General features: G+C 38.1%; 1 protein-coding gene across 2 annotated transcripts in view; it reads right to left on the bottom strand.

The window, feature by feature from the left end:
- The window catches only part of micu2 (mitochondrial calcium uptake 2), a 255,931-nt gene that overhangs the window by 45,649 nt on the left and 197,952 nt on the right, over positions 1-12,330 (bottom strand). For both annotated transcript variants that reach the window (XM_039745443.1, XM_039745442.1), the window contains exon 7: positions 12,170-12,226. In XM_039745443.1, the coding sequence (XP_039601377.1) occupies positions 12,170-12,226 (57 nt within the window). The remainder of the gene's footprint in view (positions 1-12,169; positions 12,227-12,330) is intronic.

A 12,330-nucleotide genomic window follows, 5' to 3' on the forward strand; every position in this document is an offset into this window, starting at 1 on the left:
AAGTCTTATTTTATCATTATTTATTCATGTTTTCAAACACTTGCCTACAGGTTTAAATTTGGCTAACACTTCAATGGCCTCCAATTGTTTTCCATTCTTTACTGCAATTACTGTGCCCATTAAATAAAAGGTTTTCTTTTTGCCAAACACTTAATAACTGATTATTTACTTGAAAACTTTGATCAGTCTTATATTTTCATTATTAGTGCCCTTATGTAATTCATCATTGGTTGTTATTCAAGCATTTAAACAGGTTTTGTTTTGATCAAGACAGCTGCAGAATAAAAGGGCCATAACTAAAGGAAATGATGATCAGTGACAAATTTCCAAGCTTGTGTTTAATATGGAAAGCTTATTTTGTAGTTTGTCTGGTCCAAAGGTGATAATACTGTCAAAATCCTGACAGAGTATATTTGTTATGTATGCATTTTGAATGAAAAAGTCATTTTTAAAGCTGGATGCTCAACTTCAGAATTTCTCCAGCAGCGAACATACAAAAAAATAAATGTAATAATATAATCTATGCACAACATAGGAAAAGCAAATAAAGAAAAGAACATATAGTTCAAAAACATATTTTATGCCTTAGAGATATTCCAGTAAAGGAGAGGTTTAATGATGCCTTATGAGTAAATCCTCAAGGGTACGATTCACTCAGTTGTTCCTCAACAGACAGACATGAACAAAGAAAACACCACAAAGGACAACCAGAGTAGAAAAACAGAAGTCTATATAACAACACAGCAGAGCAGAACAGTCAAACAGATAAAAAAAAACTTTTGGAGAAATCCAAAAATGTCAAATGTTGTCTGACTATCTAATATGAACAGAAAAGCTAACTCCCTGTCCTTTATGACAGATTCAAGTACAGTAATGGCACTTAGGTATATATGCAACATAAACAACTGGTGTATGAGGAAACCATCAATGGAAAGGATGCATCTTTAATAACGAATCAGTATTAATACAGAAAAAAATGAATCTCTATTAACTTCTTGGATAGTAATATAATTAGAACACATCATGAAATAATTGAAGCAACCGTCATACAAGCTCACTACCCAACTCGAGCTCCAGCTATGCTTGTCTTGGATCTAAGATGGGCCTGAATGTATGCCAGTTAGATACACTGCAAGTCCAAGTAAGTTTCTGGGCTCAACTGTAATATCACAAGAACACAAAAACATAAGAAATTTGTCAAACAAGAGGAGACCATTCAGTCCAACAAGTTTGTTTAGCTAACAGATTAGATTAGACAGACTTTATTAACAGCTAAGCTGTCCAGGTATCTCTTTCAGATACTTTTTAAATGTTGTCAAGTCTTCTGCTTCAGCTTCAGGGCTTTGTAGTTTGTTTCAGATTCTTTGTATAATGAAGTGATTTCTGGCTTCAGTCCTAAATGCATTTCCTCATAATTTCTACTGATGTCCTCAAGTACGTGATTCACCATTAAATTGAAAGAATTCTAAAGGATCTACTTCATCAATTCCTTTGAGAATTTTTATGACCTCAATTAGGTCTCCTTTTTTCGAGACTAAATAGATTTAATTTTCTGAGTCTCTTGGAGTATGATACATCCTTAAGTCCTGGGATGTGCTGCTATGTCTTTCTTTTAGCTTAGTACCCAGAACCGTACATAATACTTGTGGTAAAGTGAGGTCCACAGACAGACCCACACTTAAGTGCAGAGGTGTGGAATCGCCCGAGGCTGTAATGGATGCTGGGAGCTGCTAATCGTCACAGCGGATGATGTTCAATATAAAGAAGAGAACAAGATTGAGGACACGGTCAAGGATCAAAAAGTGGGAGTTAAAAAAGGAACACTGTAAGTTTGCGTTTAGGAAGGAGGTAAGACAGGCACTGGGCGGCAGTGAAGAGTTACCAGGTAGCTGGGCAACTACATTAGAAGTAGTAAGGGTGACAGCTAGGAAGGTGCTTGGTGTGACATCTGTTTAGTGGAAGGAGGAGAAGTAAACCTGGTGATGGAATGGGGGGAGTACAGGAAAGTATACAGCGGAAAAGCTTGTCGAAGAAGGAGAAATGCGGAAAGTAGATAGGGGTACAAGAAGATAAGGCATAAAGTTAAGAGAGAGGAGGCAAAGGCTAAAGAATGGGCATATGATTTGTTGTACGAGAGGCTGAACACTAAGGAGGGGCAAAAGGACCTGTACTGATTGGCTAGACAGAGGGACCAAGCTGGGGAAGATATGCAGCAGGTTAGGGTGATAAAGGAAAAAGATGGAAACGTACTCACAAACAAGGAGAGTGTGTTGAGCAAATGGAAAGAGTACTTTGAGAGGCTGATGAATGAAAAACATGAGAGAGACAGAAGGCTGGATGATGGAGAGATAGTTAATCAGGAAGTGCAGTGAATTAGCAAGGCGGAAGTAAGGACAGCTATCAAGAGGATGAAGAATGGAAAGTGAGAGGATGCCTGAAGAGTGGAGAAGAAGTGTACTGGAACAGATTTTTAAGAATAAGGGGGATATGCAGAGCTGTAGTAACTACAGAGGGATAAAACTGATGAGCCACAGCATGAAGTTATGGGAAGGAGTAGTGGAAGCTAAGTTAAGAAGGGAGGTGATGATTAGTGAGCAGCAGTATGGTTTCATGCTAGGGAAAAGAGCACCATAGACACAATTTTTGCTCAGAGGGTGTTGATGGAGGAATATAGAGAAGGCCAGAAGGAGTTGCATTGCGTCTTTGTGGACTTAGAAAACGCGTATGACAGGGTGCCTCAAGGGAAGTTGTGGTATTGTATGAGGAAGTTGGGAGTGGTAGAGAAGTATGTAAGAGTTGTACAGGATATGTACAAAGGAAGTGTGACAGTGGTGACGTCTGCGGTAGAAGTGACGGATGCATTCAAGGTGGAGGTGGGATTACACCAGGGGTCGGCTCTGAGCCCTTTCTTATTTGCAATGGTGATGGACAGTCTGACAGATGAGATTAGACTGGAGTCCCCGTGGACTATGATGTTTGCTGATGATATTGTGATCTGTAGCAAGAGTAGGGAGCAGGTTGAGGAGACCCTGGAGAGGTGGAGATATGCTCTAGAGAGGAGAGGAATGAAGGTCAGTAGGAACAAGACAGAATACATGTGTGAATGAGAGGAAGGTCAGTAGAATGATGAGGATGCAGGGAGTTGAGTTGGCGAAGGTGGATGATTTTAAATAGTTGGGATCAACAGTACAGAGTAATGGGGATCGTGGAAGAGAGGTGAAAAAGAGAGTGCAGGCAGGGTGGAATGGGTGGAGACGAATGTCATGAACAATTTATGACAGATGGGTACCAGTAAGTGTGAAAGGGAAGGTCTACAGGACGGTTTGGACCAGCTATGTTATATGGGTTGGAGACGGTGGCACTAACCAAAAAACAGGAGAATGAGTGGGAGGTTGCAAAGTTAAAGATGTAAATATTTTCATTGAGTGTGACAAGGATGGAATGGATTTGAAAGGAGTACATTAGAGGGATGGCTCAGGTTGGATGGTTGGGAGACAAAGTCAGAGAGGCGAGATTGTTTTGGTTTGGACATGTGCAGAGGAGAGATGAAAGCCAAAGCCTGTATAACTTGGGGACTGGCTGCTTAAGGAGGTCAGGTCAGAGAAGATCCTAGTCAGCATTGTGGTTCATTTTGTGGGTCTCGCACCCACTTTTCACCATGTCTAGAACTCTATATCACAACACCTGCATTGGTTTTCCTCCTACATTTTCAAAGACATACAGTTTAGGTTGGTTGTCAATTTCAAACTGATCATACTACACTGTACTGTACTGTATTGTCTGTAAAATGGGCAGTCAGTAAAGAAAACAGGAATGAGACACAGGAGAAAGAACAGAATCAGGGCAAAGCAAGGGTCAAAACCAAAACTCAAAAAAAGAAGAGACAACCTTTTAACCCCTCACCAATTACCACGTATGTCATGACCCAGTAGGTCAAAATAGTAGTTTTGAAAATTCTTGTGCTCATCTGTTCATTCTACTGCTCTCTCTGATGTGCTGTAGAGTCAGTGGAGGACAAACCCCCTCCCACCTATTTAAGTGCACTACAGGAGTGTTTCTTAAAGCATGAGTTGCCACATGATTGTGTAGTATAATTACAAAAGTTCATCCAAGCGTGAACTGTGTGCTAAGTGATATGCCCCTAGCACCCAGGACCTGCATCATGATGACTGAAACCACAAAATGGTCTACAGTCTAAACAAAATAATGTCAGAAAGGAGCCTGGAAAAAATTCAAAAGAAACTCTATTCCGATCATGCACAAGTTTGGGTTTGGACCTATCATATCCACATGGATTAAATTATTTTATAGTAGACAAGAAGCCTCAGTCCTTATTAATAACACAAACTCCTATTACTTTAAAAAAGAATGTGCCACTTGACAAGGGTACCCACTATCACCAATGCTTTTTGTGATAGCTATTGGGTCATTGGTTATTCATCTCTGGAATAAACCAAAGATAAAGGGAATTGATTAGAGAAAGACTTGAATAAAAATGAGCACAATACAGCAACTACTGTTGCAGAGTATACCAGAACTGACAAAAGTACAAAAAAAAGACATTTTTAAAAAGGTACAGTACTAGCATTTTGGGAATTTTGGTACTGAAAGTAAACAGTGGTTTTGAAAAACTTTCTGCTTAGCTCTTTGTTTGACTGCTCTCTAATGTGCTGTAGACTCTGCTGGGGACAAACCCTTTTCCACCCCTTTCTGAGCACTACAGCATAGTTGTTCAAACTATGAGTTACCACATGATTGTGTAGTAAAATTACAGTATTTTATCCAACTGTGAATTCTGTGCTGAGTGATATGCCTGCTGCTATTTATCATACTTTTTATTGCAGGAGTATGTGAAACCACACTATTGATGCATCCCAGGGAGCTCTCGTTTTTGTGGTGCAAAAATAAATGTTTTCATCAAGTCCCATCTCACAACCTGTTAAACAATTAGCCTGAGAAGACTGACAGCAAAGACATGTATAAGAAAGAAATAGAGAGGAGGAACTAATAGATGAGGTTAAAAGACTGTGGCAATAGATTTAAAAAGAAGACAAATATTTTCCAAACACGCAGGCACAGCAGGAGCTGCTTCATTACACTTGTTGTGCTGCTTACAAAAATGAAATTTAGATGCATACAGGTAAGTTTGAATGCTGTATACTGAACATGAATAAAAGGCAATTTATTTACTGGTTGCTACAGTTTTGTAATAAATCCCGTGGCTTGTGGTGTTATCGCTGCAGTGAAAAAGTCAGAGCCCTGTGAAAAATCAGAATTTAAATACCGTAGATCCCGGAATACAGGCCGACCCGGTATATTAGCCGAACCCCTTCTCTACCTACTAAATTACATGTATTTGCCGATGACCGGTATTTAAGCCGACCCCCCTCTCCAAGCAAAATTTTCTAAATTTCCTTAAAAGTGTCTCTTCGGGTATATTTATAATGTTTATCAGCGAGAATTTGAGACTGACGGCATTTTTGATATATAATATAATGTGAATAATTTACCAAAACACCAATAATTTTTCTAATGTACTAACTAAAAAGTTACAAAAAGTGCCTAGCCTACTTCAATTAAGCTAGGAGCATGGCGGCGCGCATGGTCGCAGCGGCTCAGGGCTCTCCTTTTCAGTGCACTTTTTTGTTGTTTTTGTACTTTTTTCTGTCCTTGTTTGTGCACGATCGGTTCGGCAAACATCTGCTACACCATTCAGAACCTTATAGACATCGGTGTCCAGAGCCAGACATCTGTTTCGAGTGTTTTTCATCACACGCACAACATCCCAGACAACATAGAGAGACCAGCGGGCTCTCCGTGGATTGTTGTCGGGTCTAGGAGACAACACAGACGGAGGAGGGAAAGAAAGCAGAAGCGGGGCCGCAGATCCGGCGTTATGCTAAAGCTAAAAAACAACCATACAAGCCCTATACAGAACTTTTTCTTGCACTGAAGGGGCTGCTTTTAATCTCATTGTAGATGCGTATAGTGACAATAAAAGGCATTCTATTCTAGAAACAATTTCATACTGTATTCACCATTTAATTTGACATCTTTGGGCTGCAGGAAGGGAGGAGATATTTCCACACAATGTCCAATTTCGTTTCGATTGCGATCGCTTTCTTTTACCTTCTCTTCCTTCCTTAGAAATTATGTGTCTTGCTTGCATGGTTTTAATGAATTATATATATATATAGGTAAATCACTGCAATGATGGAAATTACATTCACAAACACATGTATCTGGTATCCGACTGATGCTACTAACGCTCTCGGTTGTTTGTTTACAATCGCGCAAGCGGATACACGTGACCGCATTCGTTTCGTAACGCAAGATGTTGATCGTAAATCAAAACAAAAAATTTCATTATAAACTTCCCGATAATTTATTATAAACTAGCAAAATACCCGCGCTTCGCAGCGGAGAAGTAGTGTGTTAAAGAAGCAATGAAAAAGAAAAGGAAACATGTTGAAAATAACGTAACATGATTGTCAATGTAATTGTTTTGTCACTGTTGTGAGTGATGAGTGTTGTTGTCATATATATATATATATATATATATATATATATATATATTTACATATATACACATACATATGCATACACACATACATACATACACACACATATATACACACAAATACATATATATATATATATACACACACACACATATATAAACATATATATACATATACATACATATCTACATATATACACACACAGCTATTTCAGTATCAGTGCAATACGCTGCTTGTTAAAACGGATAACTCCGCTCTTACGTGCAAGTCTGCGTGGATATTATGAACTATCGATTTGTTCAAGTTCTATTTAAATTTTAAATAGAAGGAATTTTTATTTAGTCGACAGAAATATCTTTGGTAGGAATGGTAAAACAGACAGGAATATTATTCTGAATAAATCAACTCAAACCTTAAACAACTTATAATATTTTGCTCTCCATAAAAATATATCCTGTCTAAATTATACAAGTTAGAAATAAAGTAAACGTTAAAAGAACAAACATTCAAATTTCTTTACTCTTATGTAATTTTATATAAAAAATAAACTTAGATTTTAAATATCCCAAAAGATTTTGCTCTCCATAAAAATATATCCTGTCAAAATTATACAAATTCAAATATGAACATGCTGCATAACAAAACCTGGAAATATAAATAAAATGTGTTCCTTTCAGCAATAACAAATCAAATCATTCAGTTGTCTTTGCTCATATGTCATTTTAGAGCTGGACGCCTGGCATCTTTTTGGCACAGGTTCGTTTCTGTTTGGTGTGAGGTTCTGTGTTGTGGAGATTCTCAGGATGGATTGCAGGTGCTCATCAGTGAGGCGACTCCTGTGTGCTGTTTTGTTAGTCTTTATCACTGAGAAGAGCTTCTCACACAGATATGTGCTACCAAACATGCACAAGGTTCGAGCCGCATGTAGACGGACTTTTTGTTCTTCAAAGTCACCAAAGCGCCGTGCAAACTCAGTGCGCTCAGTTTATCAGCAAAGTGCGATTTGGGAACACCGTAGTGACGACTTGGTTTAACATTACTTGGCAACAGGAAAGTGGGGCAAGTTGCACTGGTGCATTTGTGTCTCCCATAAAAGCAGCTTCACTTGAAATCACTTTGTGATTGTGCACGGGTAAAAACGTCCGCTGAAGTGTCAGATTCTTATTTAATTCTTCTGCATTGCATTCAGGTCTTTCAGGTTACCCTGATGTTTTGTCTCATAGTGCCGTCTTAGATTAAATTCTGTAATTACAGCCACATTAGCTCCACAAATGAGACACACGGGTTCAGTAAACATATACTCAGCCTCCCATCGGTTTTAAAGGCTCTATTTTCAGAATCAACTTTTCTCTTCAGCATCGTGTGAGCTAGCTTCGCAATAACTTGCAGCATCATAAGCTAGACTTGATTAACGCGTAAGTGTTCGCAAGGCAGCTGAAGCGCTGCATTATGGGATCTGTAGTTTATTGTGTTACCAGCGCTTCATATACCCGGCCATTAATAACAATAATACAGTATATAAAATGATCTCGGGCGGATATAATTACACGCCGGGCGGATGTGGCCCGCCCTTGAGTTTGACACATATGGACTAAATAGAACTTGAAAAGATATATTTTTCAAATGTGATCGCGCAATTCAGATAGAGTTGACGCGCACTACAGCCTGCATGCCTCAATAAGTCATCCTCCCTCGCTCTTACTTTTTACCGCTCATCTAATGAATACACTGAGTATGGCTTTACCAAAACAATCATTGATGGCTAATAAAGTATCCATTATTCGAGTATGTAGATCGGGATATATATATACATATATATATACCCGCGTATCGCAGCGGAGAAGTAGTGTGTTAAAAAGCTAGAAAAGAAAAGGGAACATTTTAAAAATAACGTAACATGACTGTCAATATACAGTATTTGTTTTGTGAGTGTTACTGAGTGTTGCTGTCATCAAGGATTTGATTATCATTATTTCTTTCAATCAGGTTCGTATTTGTAGGACGTGTTGTGTTCAAGTTACATTCCGTGTTTGTCAATCGCTGTAAAGATGACAGGTTTCATTCATCGATTCGTTTCTTACTGCATCAATAAACAGCTCGTCTTCTTCTTTATCTGAGACCTGACACACTGCATGCACGGGTTTTTTACACTGTCTTCCTTTAGCGGGACATTGACTTTTTCCACCGTGTGCTTTGTTTCCGCAGTAGCTGGATTTATGAATATGCTTGTATGTATAGACGCTTCATATTTTTGCTGCCTTTTCAATTGTGTAATTGGTTTTGTTCAGCGCTCTTTGGAACTGTTGCTTTTATCTGTGCACTGCGCCAGTTCACGTGAGCCGCCGGTGTACATGCATCGAAGGTTCCCAGCTGTGCTGGTGCCATCTCGTGCTATGTCCATGGCTGTATTTAATGTTACCTTAGTCCTGGCACTTAAAACTTTCTCTCGCAGTTTCGCTGAGTTTGTGTCAAACACCACCCTGACCATCTCATCTTCCTCTCCATAAGCACAGTCCTTCACCCGTGAATATTTAGTGGCAGTTTGCTATTGGATTGCCGCTGACGGACGGACAGCCTTATATGGGCAGGCACTAAATTACAAACGCCAGCGCAGCCTGTCTATGAACTTAATTTAAAGTGTAGGTTTACATCGTGCTTTGTTTCCGAAGTAGCAGAACTCATGAATATGATTGTATATGTCACTCGCCGCTTCTTATTGTTTCGCTGCCTTCTCAATTATATAATGCATGTTTTCTTCAGCGCTTTTGAGGTCTTCCTGGTTTTCTATGTACTGCGTGATTACGTGGGAGGCGTGATGATGTCACACGAAACTCCGCCCCCACGGCGTTCAAGCTCATCTCCATTACAGTAAATGGAGAAAAACAGCTTCCAGTTATGACCATTACGCGTAGAATTTCAATATAAAACCTGCCCAACTTTTGCAAGGAAGCTGTAAGGAATGAACCTGCCAAATTTCAGCCTTCTACCTACACGGGAAGTTGGAGAATTAGTGATGATGAGTGAGTGAGTGAGTGAGTGAGGGCTTTGCCTTTTATTAGTATAGATTTTATTAATAAAATCAACAACTAGAACACTTTTTTGAATAAATTCTTTATTTAATTTAAAGTACCGGCATGCAAAGTTACTTCTTCATTTGAAAGATGGCTCTGTGGTTTCGTCATTATTTACTTCCGTATTCATCGGCAAAACCGGCATTGCGCTGGAAATCTTGAATCTGAAACGATACTCGTTGTATAAACCGACCCCAAAACTCCAAGCCAAAAATCTAGGATGAAATTCTCGGCTTATATAACGGGATCTACGGTAACTCAGTTGATAACCTCTAATCACCGTTTACTACCTAAACATAATCTGTTCAATAAGAAGGAGTGGATTCCTTAGCTAAATTAGTAACAAAGCACTGTGGGGTGTGGAGTGGTGTAATATTGCAGGACACTGAGGAACACAAAAGCACAGTGCAGTAAAGTGTAGATACAGACACGTGCAATAAGAAGTCAGATTCAATCATAACATCATTCATCTGAAGTTCAAAAACAGAGACCCATCAAAAAGGCAACTCTAAAAAGATCTAAAGTAGAAGGTGGCATTGTAATACTTTTCAACTTTACTACTAGGTAGAAAATATATGTTCATTAAACTCTTGGAAACTGGCAGAATATCCTGAATGTACACTGACGTGGTTTGAAATGTAAAACAAATCTTACTAAAAATGTTTTTTCTATTCCCTGCTCTGTGCTCCAGTCAATACTTACTATCATCAATTTACCAGCAATTGGCCACCAATTACTAAAATAATGAACCAATGCAAACACATTTCAAGACAGCGCTTATCTGTTGCTCCTATACACAATAATCACCTTTTCAACCTTCTTAAACACACTCAGTGTTTAACTTATGGAAAACACTAGACACTTAAAAGAGACCTTTATGTAGATAACGTTTTAGCATTTTATAAACCGTTCTGCTCCAAATTACATTTTTCTGCTACACTTTTTTTTTCTATATGCAAATTTGAAATTTAAATGAACCTTAACCAATTTTCCAAATCTTCCACACAAATCTATTTGAGAGGCTATACTGGTTAGTTTTGATGAAGACTCAGACAGCATTTCAAATAAAAATAAAAACAGTTCAAAGAATCTACCCTTCAACATTCACAGGAAATGGTGGAAAAGGGACGTTTCAATGAGCATGTCAGAAAAGGAGCAGACCTCTGCCATACATAGAATACACTATAGTTCCATTTGTGCCAAGCATTCCATAATTCAAGTAAAGTTCTTTCATTGATCACGTTCATCTTGTTTAAAATTGTCCAAAATGTGCCAAGGGTAACCCCAACCTGTGAGTGTTGCCATCTAGCTCCAGCATCACTAGTCTATATGCTTTAGGGAAAAAAAACAATGTAATATAACTTTGGATAAAGATTTTTACATACTTCTCAGACAGCCTTGGTGTCACAATCACTCCTAACCCATTAACAGTGATTTCCAGTGTACTCCTAGGTGGTATTAAAGTGCACAGGGAAAAATCGATTAAAATAGTCTACTCTATCTACTAGCACGCAGACTTACCCTGCTCAACTCCCAACCCACCATCTGTAACTCACTGGGTAAGAGACGTTCTATTTGATATGTTTAATATACATAATATATTAGAGGATATGTCCAAAACATTTTAAAACATGGCAAGAATTCATTAATATAATTTTAAAATAAGCAATTGACTCTCTTATGCTATGAATTGTTTTATTGTACTTAAAAAGTTAGATGTGTTTTTTTCTGCTTGTGTCTTTCTTCTTTTTCTCTCACTTGGGAGTGGTGGCTGCATCTTGTGTAGCTTTTTTCTTTGTATTTCTACTTTTATTTTGTTTTCTCTGACTGATCAAACTACATGGACTATTTTCTGCCATATGTCCAATTCTGCTACAGATGCCCCCCTAAAGCACAAACTGGATTCTGTGCATTTTTGTTATTCTACAAAGTAGGTCAGATAAGTAAATTTCATCAGCAATGCCATTCTAACGGCGGTGACTCACATATTTTTAACAATAATGTCATCTATTTAAGCATTTTTGAAATACTGCAATTTTGAAATCCATAAAGTCCATCTAAAAATGATTTCAGCTACAAAATCCCCCCTTTAAAAATCGAGTTAGAACTGAGACCTAACACAATTCTCGATCCCTTGATTTATTCGCTTTTTGCTAACTTTACTTCAACTTGCTAAACCTCTGCAGATAAAAGCAGGTGGACCACTTAGTGGAATTCTTATCCCAGACTTCCCACTAAGAAGATAGGAAAGCCATTTTAATTTGCTTTATTACCCAACATCTGTTCACAGACTAGTATGAGTGGAAAAGTGTCCACCCTTTAATGTGGGTGGAATTTGGTCCTCAGATATAAACAGCACAAGAGAGATGTACCAAGTGAAAGTGACTGGGAGTGGGTAGTGCGTTAGTTTTTACATTTCTGGACTGGCTTCTTTATAGCTCTAAAAATAAAAAGCAAAAGGTGTACAATTAATTGAATCCACAGGAGTATAAATGTACTTTCCTTTATCACATGAATTTCTAGTTGGTTCAAAACCAACAGTCATGTCAGAAAGAGGAAAATAATTTTTTGGCTTACCTCTGTGTCATTTTTTGGAAGTTTAGTCTCTTTTCTATTTCCAATGATGTTTTTTAACTAAAGAAAAGAAAAACATATTTAGTAAAAACTATAGTATCATCAGTCAATACAAAGCACTTTATTTCTTAGTAAAAGGCAAATAAATAATAATAATTATAATA

The sequence above is a fragment of the Polypterus senegalus genome, chromosome 2 (assembly GCF_016835505.1).
Source record: "Polypterus senegalus isolate Bchr_013 chromosome 2, ASM1683550v1, whole genome shotgun sequence".
NCBI lineage: Eukaryota > Metazoa > Chordata > Cladistia > Polypteriformes > Polypteridae > Polypterus > Polypterus senegalus.